This window comes from Melitaea cinxia, chromosome 11 (assembly GCF_905220565.1).
Source record: "Melitaea cinxia chromosome 11, ilMelCinx1.1, whole genome shotgun sequence".
NCBI classification, from domain to species: Eukaryota; Metazoa; Arthropoda; class Insecta; order Lepidoptera; family Nymphalidae; genus Melitaea; species Melitaea cinxia.
The window spans coordinates 1,944,335-1,972,078 of NC_059404.1; the positions used below are offsets into that span (position 1 = coordinate 1,944,335).

At 36.6% G+C, this 27,744-nt stretch overlaps 1 protein-coding gene across 1 annotated transcript; it reads left to right on the forward strand.

Moving 5' to 3' along the window:
• On the forward strand, nt 1-26,118 carry LOC123657585 (BTB/POZ domain-containing protein 17). Its single transcript, XM_045593106.1, has 14 exons — nt 1-229; nt 1,527-1,667; nt 3,465-3,644; nt 4,396-4,515; nt 5,762-5,895; nt 7,014-7,130; nt 7,379-7,491; nt 8,424-8,698; nt 9,133-9,246; nt 12,606-12,694; nt 13,267-13,350; nt 19,320-19,398; nt 20,106-20,310; nt 25,941-26,118. Exons 1-13 carry the CDS (start codon nt 146-148, stop codon nt 20,169-20,171), a joined length of 1,596 nt encoding a protein of 531 aa, XP_045449062.1. The 5' UTR covers nt 1-145; the 3' UTR covers nt 20,172-20,310; nt 25,941-26,118.
• The last annotated feature ends 1,626 nt before the right edge of the window (nt 26,119-27,744 follow it).

A 27,744-nucleotide genomic window follows, 5' to 3' on the forward strand; every position in this document is an offset into this window, starting at 1 on the left:
CGATTGTCAGGCAATCTAAGAATTATTATGTATAATAATAGTTATTTCTTAAGTAGATAAATTAAATGTTTAATTAATTATTAAAAATATATAAATACTATCACCATGATATTATTACTTTGATACAGAAGCTAAATACGATAAAATGAATTATTTAACAGTGGATTCCGCGACAACATCGACGAGCCTTGACAAAAATGATGAAGCAACCAAAAACGATGATCTTGAAGTAATTATATAAATGTTTATCAATTTTGGTTCACTATGTGTAAACATATTTTATAATTTAACATGCACATAAATAATTATGATGGTATTATTTACACAAAATGTGACGTAGTAATTTCTCTTATCTACGTTTTATCGTTACGCAAAAAGAAATTTTCGTATAACAAATCCTTTTTGTTTTTAGTTTGGAACCAAAAAAATTATCTGTTCTTCTTTTAAAAATCATCCTTATTTGCAGATTAAGGTCATCAGTTTATAAATGTGTCTAGACAATCATGTTAAGAAATATTTCTATAATATAGAGAAAAATAAATATACCCTTACTTATCTAATGAGGTTTCTTTATCTTTCTAGTATTTTTATTAATTATCTTTCTTCATAAAGTCTGTTTGTAAATGATGAGTATATTCAATTCTTTAAACGAGTGTGTTTAGAACACACAACTGAATAAAAACTTTTATTAGCTCCATCTAACTTATATGTGCCTCTCAACTTCCATTCACCTCACCCGATCACACTTTTCCTCACACATTCACCAGCTCCCCAGGTCAAGTGTGTGTAAAAAAGTTTCTCTTCAATAAACACATTTAAGAATTCTTTCAATAATAATAATCTTTATTTCGGGACTAGCCCATATAGTGTTAGTAACAATGATGCTTATAATCTAATGTTAGTACAATTACATTTAAATAATTAAATAATTACATTTTAATAAATTTTGAATTAACAATAGCTATAATAATATTTCTTAATAATAACAACAATTTTAAAACAACTAATATGTGCATTCCTTTTTTTTAAATATTATATTAATGTGAATTTTAATTTAAATTTTAATTTAATTTTTAATAGCATTTTTTAATATTTGGATAGTTATTTTCATCATATTAGCCTGGGTACAAAACCTAAGTTTGTAATGTACCTAAGGTTCATCCCACACTCCTTATTTAGTCCTCTGCCCAAAGGTTGCCTGGAAGAGATTGCTGTATAAGCGATAAGGCTGCCTGTTACAACTGATGCAAATTCTATTTTTATATATCATTTGTAATACTGTTAAAACCTTGTATTGGTGTGCGAAAATGTAAATAAATAAATAAATGTTTAAATATAGTGATTTTAAAATTGTTACTTCTTTGCTACCATGATTCTTTGATATTTTTGTAATAATTGGCTCTATTTATGTTTGTATTTTAACTAATTGATAAAATTATACTTCTGTTCTGTTCAGGCAGAACTCACTGTGTATCCTTTATTCTGAAAATTATGAAAATAGTTTTGAAAAGTATATTTTTATCTAGGTGGATAACTCACAGAGTGTTCTGCTCAAGATAGCAACTCTATATGCAGAGCAGCTGATGAGCGATCTGATCCTGGAGGTGGGGGGTGTCGGGTATCCTGCCCATCGGCTAATATTGTGTGCTAGCAGTGAAGTGTTCCAGGTAATATGGATAATAAATACTTTTTAGCAACTGATATATTGTCAAATTATATGTTAGATTTATTTTGTTCCGTTACGCATTTACATTTTGGATATACATTATTTTTGAAACATTAAATGGGATGTTTACTATGTGTATTGGTGGTTACTTAGGGTTTCCGATATTTCAGAAGCATTGCAAATGTCTTGAGTTACGGTTCTCACTATATGTGAGTGTGCTCGTGACCATAATTAAAGATAAACATAGTAAATAACCCATTTTACACAAAAGTAATATTTCAAAATATAGTCTAGTACTTACATATGAACACTTTATTTTGTGGCTTAAATTTTTTTCTCAAAATGTGGCGAATTCAATTTAATTTAATTATAACGAAAATATTTTTGAGACGGCGCCACGGTTCGCTTAAACCGAAAATAAAAATCATCATATCGAAAATTTCGCTCTAGCGGGTACATCGTTCCATAGCTTAATTGGCTAGAGCGCCGACACGGTCAGTCAGAGACGCGGGTTCGAACCCCGCTAGAGCGGTCAATTTTTGATATGATATTCAAAAATGTTTAGAATTCCTAATGTGTGGGTAACACAAAAATAAAATCGTACATATAACGAAAATAGTGAAAGAAAGTGAGAAATATACGTTTTCCAGTGTTCAGTTTTCAATATAATAAGTACTTGCTATACCCGTGCAAATAATTCACACGAAATAAGTATAATAATAAATTATAACTTTACAAAATTACTATAAAGTATTTATACATAAGTTGATTTGAAATTGAACAAAAAAATTACCGACCGTCAATCACGACAACATGATTGTTTCAACATTAAATTTATATTATTATATTATGATGATGATGTCCGAATGTTTTCAAAGCCAGTTAAAATATCGTTCGACCTTGCCGAGAGACGTGCAACAAACAAGATAGAAGGAGATAGGCTATATTTTGATTATTCCGTCGTCACTACGAAAAAACGATGGGCATAGATTTCGTTTGGTATCTCTTCTCGTTTAACAGACTTTAGGTACCTAATATTTACAAATAAAAAAAATTGACCTGTCTGTTTAATATTATAATTGTGTTTGCAAGCAAACGAAGAAAAACCGACTTCAATTATATCGACAAGTAATATAACGTAGGTAGACAAAAAAATGTCAAGTAAATACGCATTATCAAAGATTACTCCAAAAGTTGTAATCAGATCTCGATGAAATTTAAATATGACCACATGATAAACATAGGCTTTGGATCAAATTAAAAATCATCAAAATCGGTATCGAATTAATCGGTAATCGAAATCGGTCCATAAACGACGGAGTTATCTCCGAACATACATTAAATATATATATATATATATATATATATATATATATATATATGACATTAAATATATATATATATATATATATATATATATATATGGTCGATTTGAGTAACCTCCTCCTTTTTTTGAAATCGGTTAAAAATAACCGCTTTTTACTAAATACAATTTTCACAATTTTTGTCCCTTTGTCTGTTTGTTACGGCTAATCTCTGAAATGACTGGACCGATTTTGACGGCACTTTCACTGGCAGATAGCTGATGTAATAAGGAGTAACTTAGGCTACTTTTATTTTAGTTTTTTTTAAATAACTCTACGAACTGAACAATAACTATTTTGTTAAATTCCACGCAGACGTAGTCGCGGGTACAGCTAGTATTAAAACTATATGTAACAAATATTTTGTTATTCCCTAACTTTGTTATATATCCAAGTTGCACTTTATCTAATAAATGTATCCAAATCTTTTCCAGGTGATGTTAATGAACCGCGAGTGGAGCGAATGGCGCGAGAGTCGCATAGTGCTCCAGGAGACGCCCACGGGTGCGTCTGTCTTCCCACACTTCTTGAAGTACTTCTACACCGGCCAAATTAGGATATCCCACCAAACTGTGCTTCCTGTACTGTCCTTGGCTGACAAATATAATGTTAAGGTAAGTAAAGTTGTACGGGTTAGCGCACATTGAACAATATGATTGTCTTGCAAACCAATAACCTCCTTAATTTAGCTTGTTTATTACGAAATTGTTATTTGACTGATGCGGATTTCTAATGAAATTATTATTTGTTTGCTGTGAATAATCTCTGTATTATATATACTCAAAATAATATTGAGAAAATTTAGTGTTAGATCGACTTTCATTGGGTTTGGTTTCCCTCATAATCTTCCCTCACATGTCACCTCTCACTCAACCAGAGACTGTAGCATACAAAAGTAAATTTTTGAAGTAAAAATTCCTTACGCACGTTTGACTCGGGGAGCACACATTTTCTTTCTCTCTTTCTCTCATAGCAACAGCAACTCTCAGGCAACGTGCTTGCAAAGCTTCTGGTGTTGAAGGCGTCTATAAGATAGGTTATAGCTTACAGCTTACCTGATGGTGAGACGTACGCTTGTTTGCCGATCTAGTTGTATAAAAACTAAAGGATAGATGCTTCAAAGTTTTTGTAGATCTTGTGTGTACATATGTACATACAACATTTTACTGATTTACTTATGTGTGACAAGTGTGTGATAAGAGGTATAGTGTAATTTAAAAAAAAATAAAAAATATTTTTTTTTCTGTATGTAAAAAATAATTTTTAAAGCTCAATTTCCAATATTTTTCCATTGCGGGTTAGTAGAAACTATTTATGACGTGTGAAATTTTTAATTTTTACATCAGTAATTTTTTTATTACACAGGATCTAGTAACCCTCTGCCTGAGTTACATGTCGCAGCACATCGCTCAAGCAGCTAAAAGAGGACAACTCATTGCGTGGATGCAGTACACTATGGCCTGCGGACATAACGATGTTGCTAAGGTAAATTTACTGTTTTTATTTTTACAGTCTGCTGTGTGGTTACGGCATTAAAGAATATAGCCACCCCCTCTCTTCCCGTGGCTGTCGTAAGAGGCGACTAACGGATGGCACAGTTCCACTACCGCCTTACCACCTTGGAATTTAAAAAGCCGACCGATAGCGGGATAACCATCCAACTGTTGGCTTTGAAATACACAGACCGAAGATGGGCAGCAGCCTCTTCGGTGCGACAAAGACAGCGCTGCGGTCACCGACCCGCTATACCTACCGATAAAATACTATTGATTCTTGTAAGAATAGATAAAATAGATAATAAATCAAGGTATAGATAATCAAAGACCATAGAGGTATTGCTACGTTTTAGCCTTGCGAAGTTCATATCACTGAAAAGAAAAGAGATTATTTTGATCTTATGATACATATCACTCATTTAGCTCTTCAGCTCATTTAGCTCAGCGAATGATCAAGGGGCGCGTGCCGTTGCTTAGATTTCATTTTATAAAACAATCAAAATGCAACCTAATGTTGTCAACAAAAAATACTTTTTCGCTTGTTCAAAGCAAGACGATTGAGTCTATGACCTTGTGAAATATAAATCGAAAAAATACAGAGCCATAGCTAACTATCACTCTCTTTCGCATGATAAGCGCCATCGTCCGATCGAGCGGCTCACTAGCTCAGTCTCGCTTACTCCCGCTCAGTGCGTCAGTATTTCGAAAATGAATCTTAAACCTAGTGAGCTGGAGATATATTTGAAACGCAAGTGGGCTGATGAGAGACTAGCTCACTTGAAAAGATATGTTTCATTTATATCATTCACTCATGAGTTACCCAACCCCAACCAAGTCTACTACGTTTCGCTCGTATCAAAAGGGTTAACCCCTTTATTTCATGTTGCGGATTGTAATTTGATTTTACGTAAGTGCTAATCTATATTTATACAAATTAATTCTTTTGTATCTTGCTAACGCCAAAACAAGAGAACAACTTTATTTATTTGAGGTTTTTTTTTAAGGTGTCTAACACTAGAAGGTTTTCTGGAATTGTCTGGAATTTTTTGGAATTTTCTGGAATTTTCTGGAATTTTCTGGAATTTTCTGGAAGTGACAATTAAAAAAAAAAATTAAATGCAGAACTCGACACCATTTATAGTTTGTAAATAAGACTATTTTCTTTGTGTCAGCGAATTAAAAAAAATATATTAACGCTCTGAGAACAACCTTTTTAACATGTATATGTTTCCCAGGCGTGTCAAAACTTCGTGAAGTGGAATATGGAGTGGGTCGTGGACAGTGAACTGGCCGAGTTGGAGGACGACACCCTTCTGTTGTTGCTGCAGCACAGCGACCTCGTGTTGCATAACGAGATGACTCTTTACCAGTGAGTATTGAGCAGGATTTATTAATTGCTATTTATTGCAATCCGGTAACGATAGCTTTGCGATTGAGCAATTTGTGTACGAAAAGTATTTGAAATGCTTGCGTGTAATACTTACACACAGGATTTTCTATTGCCGTTTTTATTGAAGTGGCTCATAACATGGAATATCCTTAAGCTTAAAATCATGCTGTCCATCTGGGCAAGTCTCGACATTACGGAATCATCATCATCATCATCATCATTACAGCCTGTACAGTCCACTGCTGGAAATAGGCCAAGTTTACGCCAAAAATAACGTGAACTCATGTGTTTTGCCCATAGTCACCACACTGGGCAGGCGGGTTGGTGACCGCAGTACTGGCTTTGTCGCACCGAAGACGCTGCTGCCCGTCTTCGGCCTGTGTATTTCAAAGCCAGCAGTTGGATGTTTATCCCGCCATCGGTCGGCTTCTTAAGTTCCAAGATGGTTGTGGAACCTTGTTATCCCTTAGTCGCCTCTTACGACATTACGGAAGATCACAGCTAAATAGTACTGCCGACCTAGTTGTATAGAAAAATCAATGTTTACATAAAATATTATCAAGTAGTGAATCGAAATCGTTTTGGAACTGGCCACTAAGCAATCTCAAAACAAGACTTTTATTAAAATACTAGCTGACCCCACAAACGTTGCTTTGCCATATATGTTATTAACCCGCTTAATCCCCCCCCCCCCTTATAACTTAGGGCTATGAAAAATAGATGTTGGCCCATTCTCAGACCTACCCGATATGCCCACAAAATTTTATTAAAATCGGTCGAGCCGTTTCGGAGGAGTTCAATGTTTAACACCATGACACGAGAATTTTATATATTAGATTTCAATCGATCGGCGATTTATGTGCGATTATATTATATTGTTTTACTTTAGCTAACATGTTCACAAGTAATATTATAGCTCATTAATAATTTATTTGTTTATGTTTTCGGGAAAGTGAGCATCCTTGCGGTGAATCTTAGATATGCTCAGTGACAATTGGTCTAAAATATTTGAGAATATCAATTTCTTTTACAAATGTGATGTCAGATATTTTCGGCGTAAATGAAATAAATTTTTATTGTTTTATTATTTATTTAAGGTTCGTAGTGCGATGGTTGAACAAGCAGAAGGAGAGATTGAACACGAGTGACTTGTCTGAGAGCGAGTTGAAAGCACATTGGGACACTCTTGTTACCACTGTGTTCTCACAGGTCCGGTTAGTGTGCTACTCATCAAATTCTCCATATTACCACAATTTCACACAAATGTATCGTCACAATTCCTCACAAGTGACCACCCATAACTATTAACCATAACAAACTTTAACACCCGATAACGTGTGACATAGTATCTTGATGATGATGGACTTGTCATATTTAGACAAATAATAAAGAACAAGAAAATTGTTACCAATGGATACTTGCTGTGAAAGAGAAATTGATATCATAATAATAATAATTTCAGATTTCCCATGATGTGTCCAAACCAGTTGGCCAAGTTGCTGTTGTGTCCGCTGACGCAGGAACACAAGGAGTTCTTTATGGAACGAATGGCGATTGCCATGAGCTACCAATCAGGTAATTATGTATTTTTATGCCAATAGTTTATCGCGCATACAGAATATATACTGATATTTTGTATTACATTAAACAACCTACTAAGCTACTATAAGCATACTATATGCATATATAAACTAATATACAAAAATTCCGTAAAATAAACAGACAAAATTATTTTTATTTACTTGTGTATCTTTTTATACCACTGGGTCGGCAAATAAGCATACGGTCCACCCAATGGTAGGCGTTTACCGAAGCGCAACATCCCCCTTCCCCTCAGGAGCTCTGGCCACCTTATACTCACCACAGGAACACAACACTGCTTGAAAGTAGTATTATTTATCTATGATCTGTAAGGTTGAAGTTCGTTAGTCTAAACATTACAAAATTTTAAAAAAAGTCTTGATATGTACCTTACACAGTAGTTTTGGATTGGATATATAAGATTTTTCTTGCAATTTCCACTAGGTTAAAAATCTAACAACTATTCTAGTCATTTTTGAATATCATATCAAAAATTGACCGTTCCAGCGGGGATCGAAACCGCGTCTCCGACTGACCGTGTCGGCGCTCTAGCCAATTAACTATTCTAGTGCAGTGATTCTAGTAGTCGCTTAAAACACCGATGGTTTACTGGGTTCGATTCCCGCTCGGGATTTGATTTATACAAATATTTCTTTCTGGTTTGGATGTCTGTTCTTGTGGGTCTCCTCGCCGTGCCTTGGAGAGCACGTTAAGACGTCGGTCCCGGTTGTTATCATAAATATCTGATAGCGATCGTTACTCATAGTAGGGAACATATCCGCCAAACCTCAATGGACCTGATTGGTGAATTTAGCTCCAGTCCTTCTCCTACATGTAGAATGAGATCTATGCCCAGCTGTGGGATGTTGCCTGAAAGCGGAAAAATCTAATATAGTGGCATATCTGTAATGTCAATATTGCCTCAGGTCAGTACGAGCGCATAGCCGAGGTCCAGCAGAGCGACAGCGGTCGGTTACTGTTTACGCCCCGCCTGTACACTGAAGACACGTGGGGTTCGGTCCTCGCCGTGGACAACTTCCACTGCCTGCCGAGCTACCACACGCGCACCTTCATATTCTCCACCAGGCCGAGCATGGGCGAGGCGCCCGCCGACCGCCTGTCCGAGTGGACGGTGGACCTCTACCCTAAGGGCGTCTGGTTCAGGAAGAGCATGCTGATCGTCTGGGCTGGCACTTATGATGTGAGTTGGACCTTTTTTTGTGTTTTTTTAGGATAGGATATAGTACGATGGGATTTTTTTTTTCGTTTTTAGCTTCAGTTTAATTTTTTTAAATTTTATTTGTTGAGCAAAGCAATTCTTTTTTTAAAATAATACTAAATAGAATAATGTGTTGTGCAATATTATATTAATCCTATTAATTTGTGAAAATAAATAAATGTATGATTGATACAACTTTAGCAAAATTAAAAAAAAAAATAATCTCCCAACACCTCAGTCCTCCCGTCACAATATTTGCTGTAAAGTATCCGAAACTTCGAGCATCTAAAAATCTTAATAAACAGTGATAAAATCCTAAAAAAGTTCTTTCTATTAAGTACAATTTTTGACGTCATCAAAATTTTGGCTCTAAAATTATATTAATAATAATTAATATATTTTATTTTTAAATGAAGGTACCAGAAGTAGTTCTGCGTACTGTACGCATCTCCATCACGTGTCAGAACTGTCCGGAGCTAAAGAACTACTGCGAGTACGGAGACTACAACGAGCCGGATGTCAGAGTGAAGGTAGTTAACACGTTTTTAGTTATTTAATGGTTGTTTACGTTAGATGGAGCTAATCAAGTTATACATCAGTTGTGTGGTCTAAAGCACACTCGTTTTATTTATTACTAGCTGACCCCGCTAACGTTGTTTTGCCATATATGTTATTAACCCTCTCCCTAATCTTTCCCCTACCCAATATGCAAAAAAAAAATCATAATAAATCGGTCCATCCATTTCATCATTTCATCCGTTCGGAGGAGTATTGTATAATTCACATTGTGACTAAAATCACAGCGCTATCGCAAGAACAGAAGGGCGACTCGACCTACCGTCTGGTGCGTTTGAATAACAAATCCATCGTGCTGTTCGAGTGGGGAGAGACGTCCCCCTTTACGCAGTCTAGTGTGTGGCTACGCCGGTTGAGCGAGACCCCCGGTGGAATCCCCAAAAGAATTAGCGTGGATTCGATGAGGGTCGGATATGATAGAGGTGACGTATCTGATAGGTACGGTTGCCTAATGGCCTCCAAGTACAGTGAGGTCATAGTCTACGAAGACAGGGGGGAGGATCTCGGATATCTAAGACCGAAATCCATAACACCAACACCTCCTGCATCTCCGGCCGACGACGAGTCCACGCTCTGCGGCTCGGAGCGCCTACAACAACGGATCGAGACCCAGAAGGCAGAGCGAATTAAGGCAAAAGCCACACCTGAACCTAAGCCGAGCTCGATGCCATTGGCGACCTTTATCCACGCAACCATCTCCCCAAAACCAGGCAAGCTCCCGCATCACCTCTCTCCCAAAAAGGCTGGACAGGGTGAGCGGCAATCGGCGGCGCTGAGCAGGTTCACCAGAGACAATAGTCCGAGGCACCCGGAGGCGTCACCGGCCGCTCGTACTAAGGCCGACATGGGACATGTAACACCGCCGAGACTTCGACCTGCCTCCACACCGCTACAACATGCGGAGAACGCCCTAATCGAGTTCCTGGCGATAATAAAGGCAAACCGCGAGGTAAGCCTGGCCACCTGCAAAAAGATCATGCAGGCCTACCAGTACGATCACCAAAGATTACTGGAGGTGGAACTCGAGGAAGCCGAAGCGGCCATATACAACAGTGAAACCCGACAAATACTCAAGGGCAAGATGTCGGGTAGGTATATGGCAGCATATAACAGCACAGCAGGCTTCGTGAGCGCAGTCGAGTCGGAGGGGAATGACGAGGAGCCACAAACCTTCGAAACACCTGAAGGGGACCCAGTGGTGGTAGTGGCCAGATGCACGAAAGTAATGCTGGGGGACCGGATGCTACGGATGGCGAAAACCATCTCGGGCGACCGGGACGGCTTACCGACCGTGCCCTGGGAACTACCATCACTGGAGTGGATAAACGGGGTACCGGGATGCGGCAAGACAACTCGCATAGTCGGGGACTTCGATGAGGACACGGAGGTCGTGATTACGACCACAGTCGAGGCGGCCAAAGACTTAAAAGAAAAACTGGCGCACCGCTACGGCAACAAAGCCAAGCAAAAGGTGCGCACTATGGCCTCCGTTCTAGTTAATGGGTTTAACGAGGGCTCAAAAATCAACCGCCTAACGGTGGACGAGGCCCTTATGAACCACTTCGGAGCCATAGTAATGGCCGCCCGACTATCGGGAGCTCAGAAGGTAGTCCTTATCGGAGACATAAACCAGCTGCCGTACATCGACAGGGACAACCTGTTCGAAATGCGGTACTGCAGACCAACCCGGATAACAACCATCTCGTGCGAGTTGTCATGCACGCATCGAAATCCCAAAGACGTAGCCCTTGCCATCAGCGAAGTTTATAAAGACGTATACAGCTCAAGCCCAAAGATCCGATCTTTGCGAGTGGAGAGCCTCACGGGCGCGCGTATTCCTGCAAAAAGAGACCGAACCTTATACCTGGTCTTTACGCAAGAGGAGAAGAGGTTGCTGACTGACCAGGGATACGGATCCGGGGAGGGATCGCGCGTCTTAACCATCCACGAGGCGCAGGGCCAGACCTACGAGGACGTCATTGTCCTCCAGACGAAGGCGAGGAGGCTCAGGATCCACGACAGCGTTTCGCACGCTGTAGTCGCGGTGACTAGACACACCAACACCTGTGTCTATTACACCGACGACCGTGACGACGCAATTGGTCGCTTTGTGGCGAGGGCAGCGGAGACCGCGGATAAGAAAATACTCGAGCACAGTCTCAAGATGGCGATTCATCACAGAGATGCCGCCGTCACTGAGAGTGTGCTCGACATGTTGAAAACTATTGACGTGTGAAGACACTTGTTGAATAAATAAATAGTGTGTATATAAACATAAGTACTAAGTGCTAAATTAAATACGATTAATTATATAAATATAAATAATAATTACTAAATTAAATAGGATTAATTACATATAACATAACGTGTACAAATTATTTATACTTAACATGTGTAACAAATTAATTAAGATTAATTATATAATATTAATTTAAAAAAAAAAAATACATATATGGTGATAAATATATAAGAATATATATAAAAAAAAAAACAAAAAACGAAAAAAAAAAAAAAAAAAAACTTACTAACAGTAACCTAGGCTAAGTGTATATTGTAAGTAGGCCAGTAGGCCATAAGTGTATATATAAGGTAACTAGGAAATAAGTGTACATATATGATAACTAGCATATAAGTGTAAATATAAACTTAGATAATAAAAATAACAGTATAAATACAAAAATTTCAAGAAATGTACACAGCTTCTACCCCTGGACAGTTGTAAGATAAAAGTGAAGAAAAGGAAAAAGTAATAATAAATAGTAGTAATTATATATATAAGTAAATTAAGATAGCATAACTTTAAATTTTGGTCGGTGGACTCACGTGGGATTAGTGATACTAAGCTTAGTTTAATTAGTCTCTAAGTTGCATATGTAGGTGCCAAGGTATCGAGAGTAACAAACAAATAATTGGAATAACAAGAGCACGGACATTATAAGCCCGTGGATATATATCGTTATAAAAAAAAAAAAAAAAAAAAATTCACATTGTGACACGAGAATTTTTTATATAAGGTTTTTCACTGAATTTTTGTACAATCACAATAAATATAGCCTGTGTCACTCCTGAATAGTGTAGCTTTCTGTTAGTAAAAGAATTTTCCTGACCGGATCAGTATTTGCGAAGATTACCCCCCCCCCACAGACAAACAAAGTAAGAAACTTTACCGCTTTATGATATTAGTATAGATTTACATAATACTCATCCGTTAACGATTTTAATTTTTAAATGATTGTTTTCCATTTCATACATAGCAAAAAGCTTTGATTTCCTTTTATTTTATTTTATTCGAGTATTTGTATCTTTCTGCCAGATCGGTATCCTAGTGTGGGGGGTCCAGAATGGCGTTGAACACGTGGCGTCTGTCGTCGAGAGGGTTCATCGGTTCTCTGCGCAGAACAGGTATGACCGTACTTGTTCTATGAAAATACTTAAAATTTAGAATTTGGTTACTTTGAGGGTAGGTCAGTAATAAAATTGTACAAATGGGTGAATGTAAAAATAAAGATCAGACCATTACAGTTACTTCAGTTCTTCTGGTATATTCCACATGTAAAGCGTCTCGCTGAATAAAGCGCCTTGTCCCAATTAAGATGTTATTTAAAAAATTATAATGTTATAAAAAAAGAAATTAATATTCCGGGGAAAGTATCAAGTTTACAAAAGATCACAGCCAAATAACACTGCTTTTAAGCAAGGTTGTATTCCTGTGGCGAGTAAGGTGACCAGAGCTCCTGGGGAGGGGAGGGGTAGGGTATTGCAGTTATGCATAGGCTACGGCAACCGCTAACCATCAGGTGTGTCCGCCCTAGGAAGGTCAATATGGCCAGTCGTATAAAAAAAGATAATTCAATCCGATCCTGTTCAGACGGTTTCGGCTTATCATTAGGAATGCTTATTTGCCAACCTAGTGATTAAAAAGCTTCATAGATTATATCACGTTCTATTTCATCTAACATGACGCTTTGGCCCAGGGTGCTGAACATCGACGGAGCGCTGGACTTCGACGAGCTGAACACGCCACTCTACTCGCCCGCTACACCGGCCACTAAGCAAGGGTTAGTGATTCCCAATTTCTCTTTATATATTTGTTCGTCAATGGTTGTCTACATCGGTGGTTCTTAAGCAGAGCGGTCCACTGGTGCTCTGTGGAAATACTCGAAGTGGTCCGCGAAAACGAGGTTCAGAGTGAGTCTTACTAAAAACTATGTTCTTTTATAAATATTTATTTGTGTACTGTATCTACTTATCATACATGAAGAGCGTAGTTTCCCAATATAGGCAAAATGTGCTTAAAAGGAGGCTTTGTTCTACTGTTTGTACAGTAAATTAACGATTTTTTAACAAATAAATTACTAATTAGTACTAACTAAGTACGTGTTACAACAGTACACTTATATTTTCCTCCGAAACAGTTGGTGACAGTTGGTGGTCTGTGGCAATATGTACATTTTGAAAAATGATGCCTCGTCATTAAAAAATTATAAACCACTGTTCTACACAAAGATTTTTCCTAAATTTTATATCCACTCTCGAATACCATATTTTGAATCTGTGGACAAGCGTCTGAAGAACAGCGCCCTCTATGGGTTTATGCGTCTGTATCAAAATGTATGATATCGTTTTATCTCTAAACAATTATTTGATTTAATTGTACTTAAGGAAAGAAATAGGACTAAAGAAAAAAACAACTTAGTAATAATAACATAGGTTAAGTGTATATTGTAAGTAGGCCAAGTAGGCCATAATTGTACATATACGTTAACTAGAAAATAAGTGTACATATATTATAGATAGCAAGTAAGTGTATATATAAACGTAGACAATAATAATTAAGATAAGGCGCAATATAATAAAATAAAAAAAATAATAATAATGATAAAAAAGAAAAATAACAACATTAAAAAAAAACTATGTCTTTTTGCATGTAGGATATCAATTAAGTTACCATAATTTTGGTCGGCGGACTCACGTCTGCATTAGGGATACTACGATAGAATAATTAGTTTTCTTAATGTAAGCTGCAGTAGTGTACCAAGTTAACGATCACTAACAAAACTAAAAATCGGAATAACAAAAACATGGACATTATAAGCCTGTGGACATAACTATATATTTAAAAAAAAAAAATTTGAACTGCCATCAGTATAAATTTAATATCTTATTATTGAAGTAAAACTTTTTTACGCACGCTTGACTTGGGGTGTAAGCTGGTGAATGCGTGACGAGAGCGTTACGATAAGTGTGATCGGGCGAGGCGAATGGAAGTTGAGAGGGAGATATAAGTTAGTGACGATCGAAAGAGAGAGCTTTTTTTTGCGTTTCGAAGTTTTACTTCAGTCGTGTGGTCTAAAGCACACTCTTATTTTAATAATGTATAATGATTTGTTTAGTATCTGCCGGTCACGCAATTTTATGGTCACAAATAAGGTGACTTCTATGGTCAGTGCAATGGCCCTTTCAATAGTTTCGAATTATCCCAAACTCAAAATGATAATATTAATAAGGATACAACTGTGATAGCCGTGTCCAACCAATTTAATGTGGTAAATAGTGACTTAGGAACATATACACGTACAGAAAGACGGACTAAATTGAAATGATTAATTTGGTTATTTGGCTCACATAAAACTCCATATTTTTTTTATAATAACAGTTACAGGTTATATGTATATTATATAATATAGTCAATGATTTAGGTGCATCTATAAGCTTGTTAATATAAAGGATATTTATTAGTTTAATGTGAAAATAAGTTTTGTTTTTTTGTCTTGTTTGTTTTGTTTTTTCTTTTTTATTCTAACGTTTTTTAATATATATATATATATATATATATATATATATATATATATATATATATATTTAGGAGAAACAAACTTATTTATTTAAAAAAAAAAGACAGAAACCGAACACTCAACTTCTATTTATTACTCATTTTTACAAATATAACAATTATCACAAAAATTAACCTTAACCACTAACTTAATCGAAAATAATGACCGAGAATTACAATTTAAATTAACCAAGCAAACAATCGTTACTTTGAATATAAAAATGATCAACGCACTCGTCATGAAACAACGACCTATCTTTCCGAAAGCCGAGAAGCAAAAGAGCCCTCTGAACGGGTAGGGACTGCTTTTATTGACGTTGTTGTATGACGTTACAAAACGTATTAGCGGGTAGGGAACTATTTTTATTAACACTGTTGCATGACGTCACGAAACGTATTAAAATAATCGAGATTATGCTAACACGGCCTCTCCTGACAGTGCGCCGTCCCCGGTGCACATTTTCACCACGAACGCCGTCGTTGGACGCTGATAAGAACTCGAGCTCGCCGTCTCCAGGGAGAACTCCTGGGTAAGCAGTAGCGGGAGCCGTCGAAGGCCCAAGCTGAGCATTGTCACATTCATCGTCTGTAGCAGACTTATGTGATCAACGGACAGAGGCAGTATTACGCGATACCCACTATGTGATCAACGGACAGAGGCAGCATTACACGATACCCACTATGTGATCAACGGACAGAGGCAGTATATCGCGATATCCATCATGTGATCCAGGGACAGAGGCAGTATTACGTGATATCTCTTGGGCAGAGGCTGTAATACGCAATACCCATCACACAACATTTACTTTATCTTACGGGCAGAGGCAGTATTTCGCGATACCCACGATGTGATCCAGGGACAGAGGCAGTATTACGCGATATCCACTATGTAATCAACGGACAGAGGCAGTATTACGCGATATCCATCATGTGATCCAGGGACAGAGGCAGTATTACGCGATATCCCTTGGGCAGAGGCTGTATTACGCAATACCCATCACACAACATTTACTTTACCTTACGGGCAGAGGCAGTATTACGCGATACCCACGATGTGATCCAGGGACAGAGGCAGTATTACGCGATATCCCTTGGGCAGAGGCTGTATTACGCAATACCCATCACACAACATTTACTTTACCTTACGGGCAGAGGCAGTATTACGCGATACCCACGATGTGATCCAGGGACAGAGGCAGTATTACGCGATATCCCTTGGGCAGAGGCTGTATTACGCAATACCCATCACACAACATTTACTTTAACTTACGGGCAGAGGCAGTATTACGCGATACCCACTATGTGATCCAGGGACAGAGGCAGTATTACGCGATATCCCTTGGGCAGAGGCAGTATTACGCAATACCCATCACAGAAAGCAGACAGAGGCAGTATTACGCTTGTCTCAAATAACAAAACGGTCATTTTGTCACGTCGTGCCAGCAACGTGCAGGTGCCATCCACGTGTACAGCTCCGCACCACACCGCACCCATATACGGAGCCACCACACGCATGATACGCCGACACGCGTGACCACACGTGAAGGCATCTCACATACCACACTATTCATGTACATTGCTGTAAAATACGGCAATTGGTCAGCTTGCTAATTCATGAAAAATATAGCAGTGTAAATATAGTACTGTGTGGCTACGGTACTAAGGAACATAGCCACCCTCTCTCTTCCCGCGGGTGTCGTAAGAGGCGACCAAGGGACAACACAGTTCCGCCACCACCATGGAACCCAAAAAGCCGACCGGTGGCGGGACAACCATCCAACCGCTGGCCCCGAAATACACAGGCCGAAGATGGGCAGCAGCGCCCCCGGCGTGACAAAGCCAGCCCCGCGGCCACGAACCCGCCTCTCCAGCGTGGCGACCATGGGCAAAACACACAAGTTCACGCCACGCTTGGCGCAAACTTGTGGAAGCCCATGTCCAGCAGTGGACTGTATAGGCTGTAATGATAATGATAGCAGAGGCTCCACGTTTGCTTACCCGTATTGCTACCATGGCGGTGTATACCAACCGCTATCGAAGAATACGAAGCACGTGTCTGGCGTCCACTCGCCGAGCCACTGAACCATGTGTTCAGAAGCTGCTCGTATCGTCTTACCATAGGAGCCTGCCAGCAACTTAAACTCGTACCGATTATGCGGGAGTGCGCTAAGCACACTGTAAGTGCTTGCTAGATTTTAATCACAAAGACAAGGTCAACTACAGCAAAGATTCGCCGTTTCTTAATAATTTGGCAATACAAGCAGTTTTGGTTGAATAGGACGCAATATAATGGCGGATACAGCTTGTAAGATCTAGAAATTGGCTAACCTGTCTTGCGACGGTAGGCTTCGGTGACTGAATAAGTGCTTCAATTTTACTAGGTCTCGGCCTCACCTGACCTTGGTGAATTAATCAACCAAGATATTCTACATGTTTCTAAAAATATACACTTCTTGAGGTTAACCGAAGTGGTTAGAACCTCTCGTAAATATTGTAAGCTCTCATCTATCGTGTTAGATAAAATTAAAACATCATCAATATACGTAAGGACCTTCCCATAATCTATCAGGGACTTAAGTATTTTAGTTATAATTCTCCGATACACCACTGGAGCATTAGCCAGACCCTAGGGCATTTTCATAATGTCGCTCTGGTGTGACGAACACGGTTTTACTTATAGGATCATCGTCTGTCTACATTGGAACTTGGTGAAAGCCAGTTACCATATCTAGGAGATCGACTATACCACGTACAATAATTAAAGTCTTTAATTCAGCTGGCTAATCCTTAATAATAATAAGACGTAGAAGTGACCTACGAGCGTATTTGTCATAAGTTGAGTACTTATTACACGTTACGATTTAGATTTTCATTGTTAGAGTCAGCACACATAACTTCGAATAAAACGGCAGCTGAGTCTATGTAACGGGGACATAACGACTCCTGCGTCACACAATCACTTAACCACGACCGCGCTTCATCCCGTACACAACTACCCACACGACCTAAACGCGCGACAGAAATTGAACGACGAACGATCATTACTGGTCCATTCGTTAATCAAGTCTTGGCATCACCCTTAAAACAATTAGCGACTCGCGATAAGCCCTCAAAATCTTCTCTATAACACGTCTACTTCACGTCAACTTCACTATACCACACTCTAAAATTGTGTACAGCCGGATCAAAATTGGAGATATAATAACTCTGCGGCTTGGTTTAAGCAATGAATTTCGTGATGAGTTGACTGTCGATTGCTCGGTAGCAGACAGACGAGTCGTAATCGCATTTATCGTATGATTAATTGAACTACTATCACTGCTCGAACGATATCTACCCGAAAGTAACGAATACTCACTGCTACTGCGTGATAATCGTTCGCGATTCTCCGAACACAGCCTGCGTGGTCGCAGGGAACGTTCAGTAAGTGGACACGACGCCCACTCGCGACGATTGCACACAACTGAGACAACCTTTCATCGTCAGATTCACTTCGCGATCTATGACGACGGCGATTTACCCGTAACGGCCTATTGCGCGTTTGTTCGTTCCTTATAGATTTACCGCGGGACTGCCTATTTTCACGGCTAGGAGTCCTACCTGATCGACTATGTAAACACGAACCGCACGATCGTGAACGCGGCATGACGATTTCAAATTAACAGCTGTTTGCTTATGAAGTGGTGTCGTAAGGAGCAATCCCACTTCTGATTTTAGGAGAAACAAACTTATTTATTTAAAAAAAAAAAGACAGAAAACCGAACACTCAACTTCTATTTATTACTCATTTTTACAAATATAACAACTATCACAAAAATTAACCTTAACCACTAACTTAATCGAAAATAATGACCGAGAATTACAATTTAAATTAACCAAGCAAACAATCGTTACTTTGAATATAAAAATGATCAACGCACTCGTCATGAAACAACGACCTATCTTTCCGAAAGCCGAGAAGCAAAAGAGCCCTCTGAACGGGTAGGGACTGCTTTTATTGACGTTGTTGCATGACGTCACGAAACGTATTAAAATAATCGAGATTATGCTAACAATATATATATATATATATATATATATATATATATATATATATATATATATATATATATATATATAATATTTCATTCTTGTTTTTTTTTTATAACTTTTTCTGTGCCTAATAATAAAATAAATAAACGCATTTGTTAGCAGACGGTGTCAGAAGTGCTCTGAGTCGTGCGACGCTCCTGAGCCGAAGCACTTGCTCGGACCCAACAAAGATCAGCTGAGGGTATGTTTCTTACTCTTTTTCATTACAATTTGATTGTATCAGCCTGTAACCTCCCACTACTGGGTATCGGCTTCTGTCTATGTAGGTGGAGGTTCGGAGCTTAATCCACCACGCTTCGCCACTGTGGTTTGACGGATATATATTCCCTTATATAAGTAATGATTGCTATCTGCCATTTATAATAACGACCGGGACCGAGAGTGTAACGTGTTCTCCGAGGCACGGTGGGGAGACCTACGAGGACAGACATCATACAACACTACATCAGAGCGGTGTCCATATAATATAAGAATTTACTTTTTATGTATTTTATATAAATATCGTGGGAAACAAATGTAAAGGTCGCTTTATGGTAAGTGGATACCATCATGTATGGACACTTTTAAAATCAGAAGCATCGCAAGTCTGTTGTCGATGCTACCCCGACCATCTCCTAAAGCTCTGGCTACCTCACCCACCACAGGGAAATAACACTAATTCAAAGCAAGTGGCACTTTTTTATTATTTGGCGGCACTTTTGTGTATATTACGCACATTATATATAATTTTAATAATTATTTTCTCGATGTATTGAACTATCAAGGGATTTTAGTATTTTAAACACAAATTTTCATTTAGGGAAATTTAGGAAATTTTATTTTAATTTTAGGAAAAAGGTTTTAAACGAATTTGGAAGTATTAAATTTGTTTCACTTATTTTTTTCTAGATACAAGTAGTTATAGTTCCGCTGACAGATTTCTGTCACGTGAGCGGCTCGGATTCGAACGGATGACCGCTCAGCTGGACGCCTCCACTGACTGCGGCAAGCTGATGGGGCAGGCTGACTTATATAGCTATTGACGATCTTGTTTTAATGGAAAAGTTGATAAAAATGTCCAAAAATATGAGAGGCTATGGTGATTATTATAAAAGTGAGTTTTTGATAACTAAGATGGCGAGCTGTCAATTTATTTATTCTACTAACAGTATTATTAAAGGTACAATTGCTTAATTTTAAAAGGGATATCTCCCAGGACACCTGCGAAGGAATAAGGTTGTAAATGAGGTCGACGTTCATGTATTGTGATGATAATTTAATATTATAAAAACGAGTGTGCTTTAGACCACACGACTGAAGGAAAACTTTTTATCTTCACTAACTTATATCTCCCTCGAATCTCGTTCGCCTCGCCCGATCGCACTTTTCGTAACGCTCTCGTCTTCGCATTCACCAGCTCACTCCCCTAGTCAAGCGTGCCTGGAGAGGTTTTTCTTCATCAAGGTGCTTATACGAAACTAAAATAACAGTGATTTCGTACATTTTATTGATGATCCAACTATCGTTGTATTATTTGTCAGTGTAAATATGTTTGCCCGCACAACATAGAAATATATATTAATGTGTGTAGCATATTAAATTCGAATTGGAGCCAATTGAGTGCTTTTTTTTCAAGAATTGCCATAATAAAATATTTTTAAGTATTATAAAATTAATTTGTCAATCGCTAAATAGTTTTGTTCAAACTCCCATATTAGATTTATCTTCTAAAGGCCGGTTTCATCAGTTGTCGATAACGCTATTTGCGGATGACTGTATCCGACAGTAAAAAGTTTTGATTCATTATTTTTTTTACCATCGAAATCTACTATATTTATGAGATATTTCTAGTCGCATATATTAATCTCAAAGTTGCAGTTTATTAATTAAGAAGGAACAGTAGGCTTACTCTTGACTTCAATCCCAATCTCACAAAAACACGAATTCAATACAGTTCCAGTTCCAATCTTTAATATTTTGGTACTCTTGACCAAATCGAGCTTTCAATTGAATTGAAATTGGAATCGAATTGACGATCGGTTTCCGATGTAGCCATTATAATAAAAAATAATAAGAAAATAAAATTTAACTCATAAAATTTTGTTTTTAAATTATAATTTGTCTCCAATAATAAATTATTATCTATTATATTGTAATTCGTTAAATTAAACCTAAAACTGATTTTTTTAAGCATAAAAACGCAAGATATGTTATACATTCTGGCATAATGTGTGTTGTTGTTAAAAAAAAGCTCACGACTGGCGCCATTTTGAGACTTCTAAATTCCAAATTATCTCGATTACGTATTTTCTTAATTTATATTTATAATTAACTTATCTTCTTTCTTTATTTACTTCTGTAATAATTTCTGCAATTTTACCAGTGCTAAGCTTAAATTAGTAAATACAAAAGTTTATTAATATTGATAAAACAAAAGATATTGGAGACTTAAATACTGTGATTTTTATTTAAATATTAGAAACATAAATACTGTGATTTATATTTAAAAATTGCTACCTTAGGTTAAAAGAGGATAAAAAGCTAATTGTTAAGTATTTAGTTCTATTTTAACAAAATACTGTGATTGTGATATTGTTGATAATATAAAAATATATATAAATAAGCGCCAGTCGCGCCATTATCTTAATAAATAAAAACTTTAAGATACACAATCGAACACTAAAAAGTTAACTTTATTGAAACGAGTAAATTCGATCCCAAACACGATTTCCAAGTCGATAGTCAACGTCAAAATATTGTCAAGAGTGCAAAAAATGCTTAAGATCGAGAAATCCCAATTTCTATTAGTTACATAAAATTCCACAGTAATTGAGTCAAATCGTGCGCTAGTGTAGTGTTCAAGAGTACCGATGGACAAGTTCTCGATCCCAATCCTAAATTTCAAATAGGATTGAGTTTCAAGAGTAAGCCTGCAGATCCTACTGGCCTGTTCTACCTCCCGCTGTCAAAGTCTATTTGTATTGTCATCTGTCAAATAGCGTATATCCACAACTGGTGGAGCAGGTAAATGTATATTGTGTCGGATTAAATAAATGTAATTCGTATTACTAATTGTTGTACTGTAAAGTTTCATATGTTAAAAAGAGTTAATTTTTTTTTATTACTCCAAAACTTTTTTACGAGGTGGTCATTTTTATATATTTAACTGATTAGGGTATTAATATTTCTGTTAGTTTATGTAAAAAAAACATTTCTTTTAATTTGTCTGTACGATGAATAACTTTAATTATTTTTTATTTTTGTCTTTATCATAATAAAATTATGTATTCGTTTGAATAATTCAAATTAAAAAAAAAAACTTTTGATTGTTATTTGTCTGTGGTTTATAAATAAAAAATGTTATAGTATATTATTTATTATAAATTTTTTAATTCTCCATACTTAATATAATCATAATACATTAGTCTTAATTTGGTGTAATTAATATTGTTATATAAAATTTATTATCATATGACAGTCTCCTAGACATAAAATCGAAACCGTATGTATCACTATTTTCAGTTAAAGACTATTGCTATGGAAAAAATCTCATTCTAACATGGAAAAGTGCAGACCAAATTCTCATACCGAGTTATGAAAGGCTGAGATCTATGAGATTTTTTTCCAAAGGGATGTAGTATGGTGTAATATATTTCTAATGACACAAAACCAGGACTTACCAGGAATTAGAATTATTTATGTGTAAAGACAAAGCAGATTACGAGGCCATTTCTTCCTCACTAAATGAAGTGAACTGGTTGATGGACCTGAACAATAGCCCTTTGGACAATGCCGTTGATATATTTTACCACCACTTATACAATATTAGAGATAAACATGTCCCTCATAAAATAATAAGTTCTTCATCATTTCCACCGTGGTACAGCTGTTCACTTAAGAAACTACTGAAAGAAAAATATAAATATAATAAAAGATATCAAGTTTATGGTAATATGGCTGACCTCGACACTTTTCGACTTCTTCGAACTAGGGCTAAACGTCTGGAACAGGAGTGCTACAATAATTACATAAAACGCACGGAAGATGCGATAGTTAGGCAACCAAAAAAGTTTTGGTCGTTTGTAAAATCCAACAATAAGGGTTCTAACTCCCTTCCGTCTAAATTATACTATGAGGGACAGTCCGCGGATACTGGACAAGGTGTTTGTGATCTTTTTGCTTCATTTTTTCAATCCACTTTTCTTTCTCCATGGTCACATAGAAACAACTTAAATTATTCACCTTTAAACCCAAATAACGTCTCTGTTTGTATTAGTAATATAGAAATCAGTATAGATTCAATTAAGAAATTATTAAAGGCATTGGACTTAACCAAGGGTTCAGGACCAGACCAGATTGTACCCATCTTTGCCGTCAAATGCGCTGAATCAATTTCCGTGCCTTTATCTATTATATTCAAGCGCTCAATCTCGGAGGGACTCGTACCTCGTATTTGGAAATCCGCATTTATTTCCCCGATTCATAAAAGTGGTAGTAAAAATGATGTCAAGAATTACAGACCTATATCTAAATTATGCCTCTTCGCTAAAGTGTTTGAACGCATAGTGTATTCTCAAGTTTATCAATCATTATCATCATTCTTTATTCCAGAACAGCATGGATTTTTAGCGATGCGTTCTACTTCGTCTAATCTTTTATCTTTCACAGATTTTGTTACAACTGGCATGGATTCTGGGGGTCAAGTTGACGCAATTTTTACGGATTTTAGCAAAGCTTTTGATTGCATTGATCATCAAATATTGCTACAAAAACTTCTCTTTGCTGGAATTCATGGTAATTTATACCGATGGTTTACCTCCTATATCGAAAAGAGATCGCAAGCAGTAGTAGTGAACGGATTCTCATCAAACTGGAATAATGTCCCTTCTGGAGTTCCCCAGGGGTCATTGCTTGGGCCCTTGCTTTTTAATATTTTTATAAACGATGTAGCCTCCTGCTTCCAACACTCTAACTTCCTTCTGTACGCCGATGACATGAAAATATTTAAAAATATCGATTCACCAAGTGATTCTAAGCTATTACAGGAGGATTTGGAACGTTTCGAGCAATATTGCCTTCGTAATAACTTACAGCTAAACATTCAGAAATGTTACTGTATGACTTTCACTCGTAAATTTAAATTCCTGAAAACTCTATATAAATTTACAGATCAGGTGTTACACAGGGTAAATGAGATCCGTGATCTGGGTATTATGCATGATTCTAAATTAACATACGACAGGCATATAGACCTGATCTGTAAAAAGGCTAATAAAACTATGGGCTTTGTTTTTCGGTCAAGTTCCCAATTTAATAGTATAAAGGTAATTAAGGTCCTTTATTGTTCCTTGGTGCGTAGTATTCTCGAGTATTGTTCACAGGTTTGGAATCCACGATATAATGTCTACATTGATAGGATTGAGTCCATACAGCGTAGATTTTTGAAATATCTACAGTACAGCCTGGAAATCAACGATTGCAATTATGAGGCAAGGTGCCGTAGACACCATTTACTACCCTTACCGGAACGGCGACAAATTGCCGACGTTGTCTTTCTAGCCAAAATTGCTCAAAACCGTGTAGATTCTCCACATTTACTCTCGAAGATTAATTTGAGGGTGCCTTATAAAACATCTAGGCAACCTTTATGTTTGGACATTCCGCAGTCCGCATCAAATTATAGACAAAACTCTTTTTTTATTCGTGGCGCTAAAAGTTTAAATAGTGTGGTGGCATCCACTCAGCTTGACCTCTTTACTTCTTCAACACTTCATTTCAAAACTACTTTGACGAACACTTGGTTTGACGGCTCTCGAACTGATCCGTAGGTGGCATTTATTATTTTAATTCAACTGTATCAAGTGAACAAGCTTTTGTAATTTAATTGTGAAAACATGTAATTGGTGTATAGTTTTCATTTGGATATGTTTTTTTGTAATGAAACACTGTTTGTTTTCCGAATAAATAAAAAATAAAATAAAAAATAAAATAAAAAGCTTTGTCATACAAAATTTGTTGCAGTCCTGGCCCCTTAACTAGAAGTTAGTGTTAATCAGTCAGTAATTAATCAGTTAAGCAATAGGTAGGTACTTGATTTCGTTATCAATGTTTATTATAAGACATTGTCGTTGATACTTCAATACCGCGTAACGAACAGTGGTAAGAAGGTTATAACTACACAGTGACGAAATGGAACAAACTTAATATTTTCTTATTTTCTACGTATTAAATTCGACTGAACTATAACTTGACTACGAATTTACATACTTTACCTTCTCTTATGATTCATTAGCTGCTTAACCCCTTATTATTTAATTTGTGGATTAAAAAACGAGTGTGCTTTTGACCACACGACTAAAGTAAAACTGACGAAACGTAACTCTCTCTCTTTCTATATTTCACTAACTTATGATTATAAGTTAGTGAAATATAGAAAGAGATAGATCCCTCTTAACTTCCGTTTGCCTCTTTTTCCTTCCTCTTTACTTTTCGTAACGCTCTCGTTGCGCATTCGCCAGCTTACCCCCAAATCAAACGTGCGGGAACTCAAGTATAGAGTGAGAAGTTTTACTTCAAAAACACACTTTCGCGGTATTGCATTTGCAAAATTTATCGAAATTGGCCATCCCTGCAACCTACGTGGACTTGTAAAAGGATGAAATAAACGATTACAATAGATTAATTTACATTATTTATAAGGACGTTTTTATTGTTAAAATTCTGACAACACAATGTGGCCCACAGGAGTACTTCGAGCAATAAGTTTACTTCACACCGACGAAACACGCGTCAGCATATTGTGTTTGTTTATTACGCCATAAATAATAAATTTGAAATGTTTCTTCGAATGGAAGTGCAATGAATGCCAATATGATGTCCTATTGTTATATGTGAGTATTAATTAAATATATTGAAATTTTCACTTTGTTTTTTATTTATTTATGTGATGAATTAATCTTGTCCTTAACTAATAATCACATACATACATTTTTTTAAATTTTTTATTGTCGTATTGTTTTACGATATACATTAATGAACTAAATTATTTTATTTGGATTTTTTTTTATATTCAAATATTAATTTTTTAGCTTATATATATATATATATATATATATATATATATATCTAATATATAAATTTCTCGTGTCGCGGTGTTTGTAGTTAAACTCCTCCGAAACGGCTTGACCGATTCTCATGAAATCTTGTGTGCATATTGGGTAGGTCTGAGAATCGAACATCTATTTTTCATTATCCTAAGTTATAGGAGGGGGGGGAAGGGGTTGAGGGGGTTGATAAAAAAATATATATATGTTGTATGTTTCTTCGCTTTTTGTAAATATATATTTATTATATTATAATTTATCTTATATGTATTATATTGAGGCAAATTTTATTATCTCGATACGTACTATCGATTTTTCACTACTAAAAGGACGAATAAAAATAAAACTACGTTATATGACAATACATTCATATAATGCAAACATTTACGTAGTATCGAAGACATTATTCATTGAAAAATTAAATGCTAAATCATAATATCATGAAACTTTGTTTCAAAATTCATCTTAAAACAAGCGAACTTAAACAAGCAAATAAAACTAATAAGGACCATTATAATTGAGCGGTTTTTCGTTACGTTACATTAAAAATATGTAGTGTCAGCAAATGTATTAGTGTAGATTACATTATATATGTCGGTGATAGACATTAATACGGTCAAAAAACGAAGTTTGGCACAGTATCCGAAGGTCATCTGTTCCTTTTTTCTATGCAAATAGGCAATTACCATAGCTCTAGACGGCTGCAACACCAGAAGCATCGTGAACGCGTTGCCGACCCTACTCAGATTATCTAGAATCTCTGGTCACCTTACTTGTCACGGGAACACAACACTGCTTGAAAGCAGTATTATATAGCTGTGATCTTCAGTAAGGTCGAGGTACTTTTCCAGGTGGGCTGCTCTAGATTTTGAATATGATAACAAGCAGGAAATATCCTGCTCAAAATAATTTATATATATATTACACAGACTCGAGGCGGGATAAGAAACTTCAGGGTAGAAAGCATAGTCACAGCAAACTGCACCAACGGGCTAGTTAAACTATTGTGAAAAATTTATTGAAAATTTTTATATGAAGATTATATTATTGTATATCTGACGATAATCTAACGCTGTCCGACATATTTTAATACAATAATTATGTAAATTTATTATTCTTATTATAATGAAACTATAATGCGTTCAAAGAGCCGAGATACCAAATGTAACAAACCAAATGCGAGGTCATTTAACTATGCAGGGTTTTGTAACCTTTTTTTTTACTTACACAATTTTTTAAAATGTAAAATAAATTTATATTTTGATAATAACTGAATTTTGATAATTAACTAAATATAATTATGTATATAAGATTTGATACTTCTTAAATAATAATTATCGAAATATAAAAATCACCCCGAGCGCTTCAGCAGGCCTAGCATGCGCGCCACGACAAAATTTTGTCTACCCATTTTCTCGTATTATCTCTCTATGTCTACAGTAGCT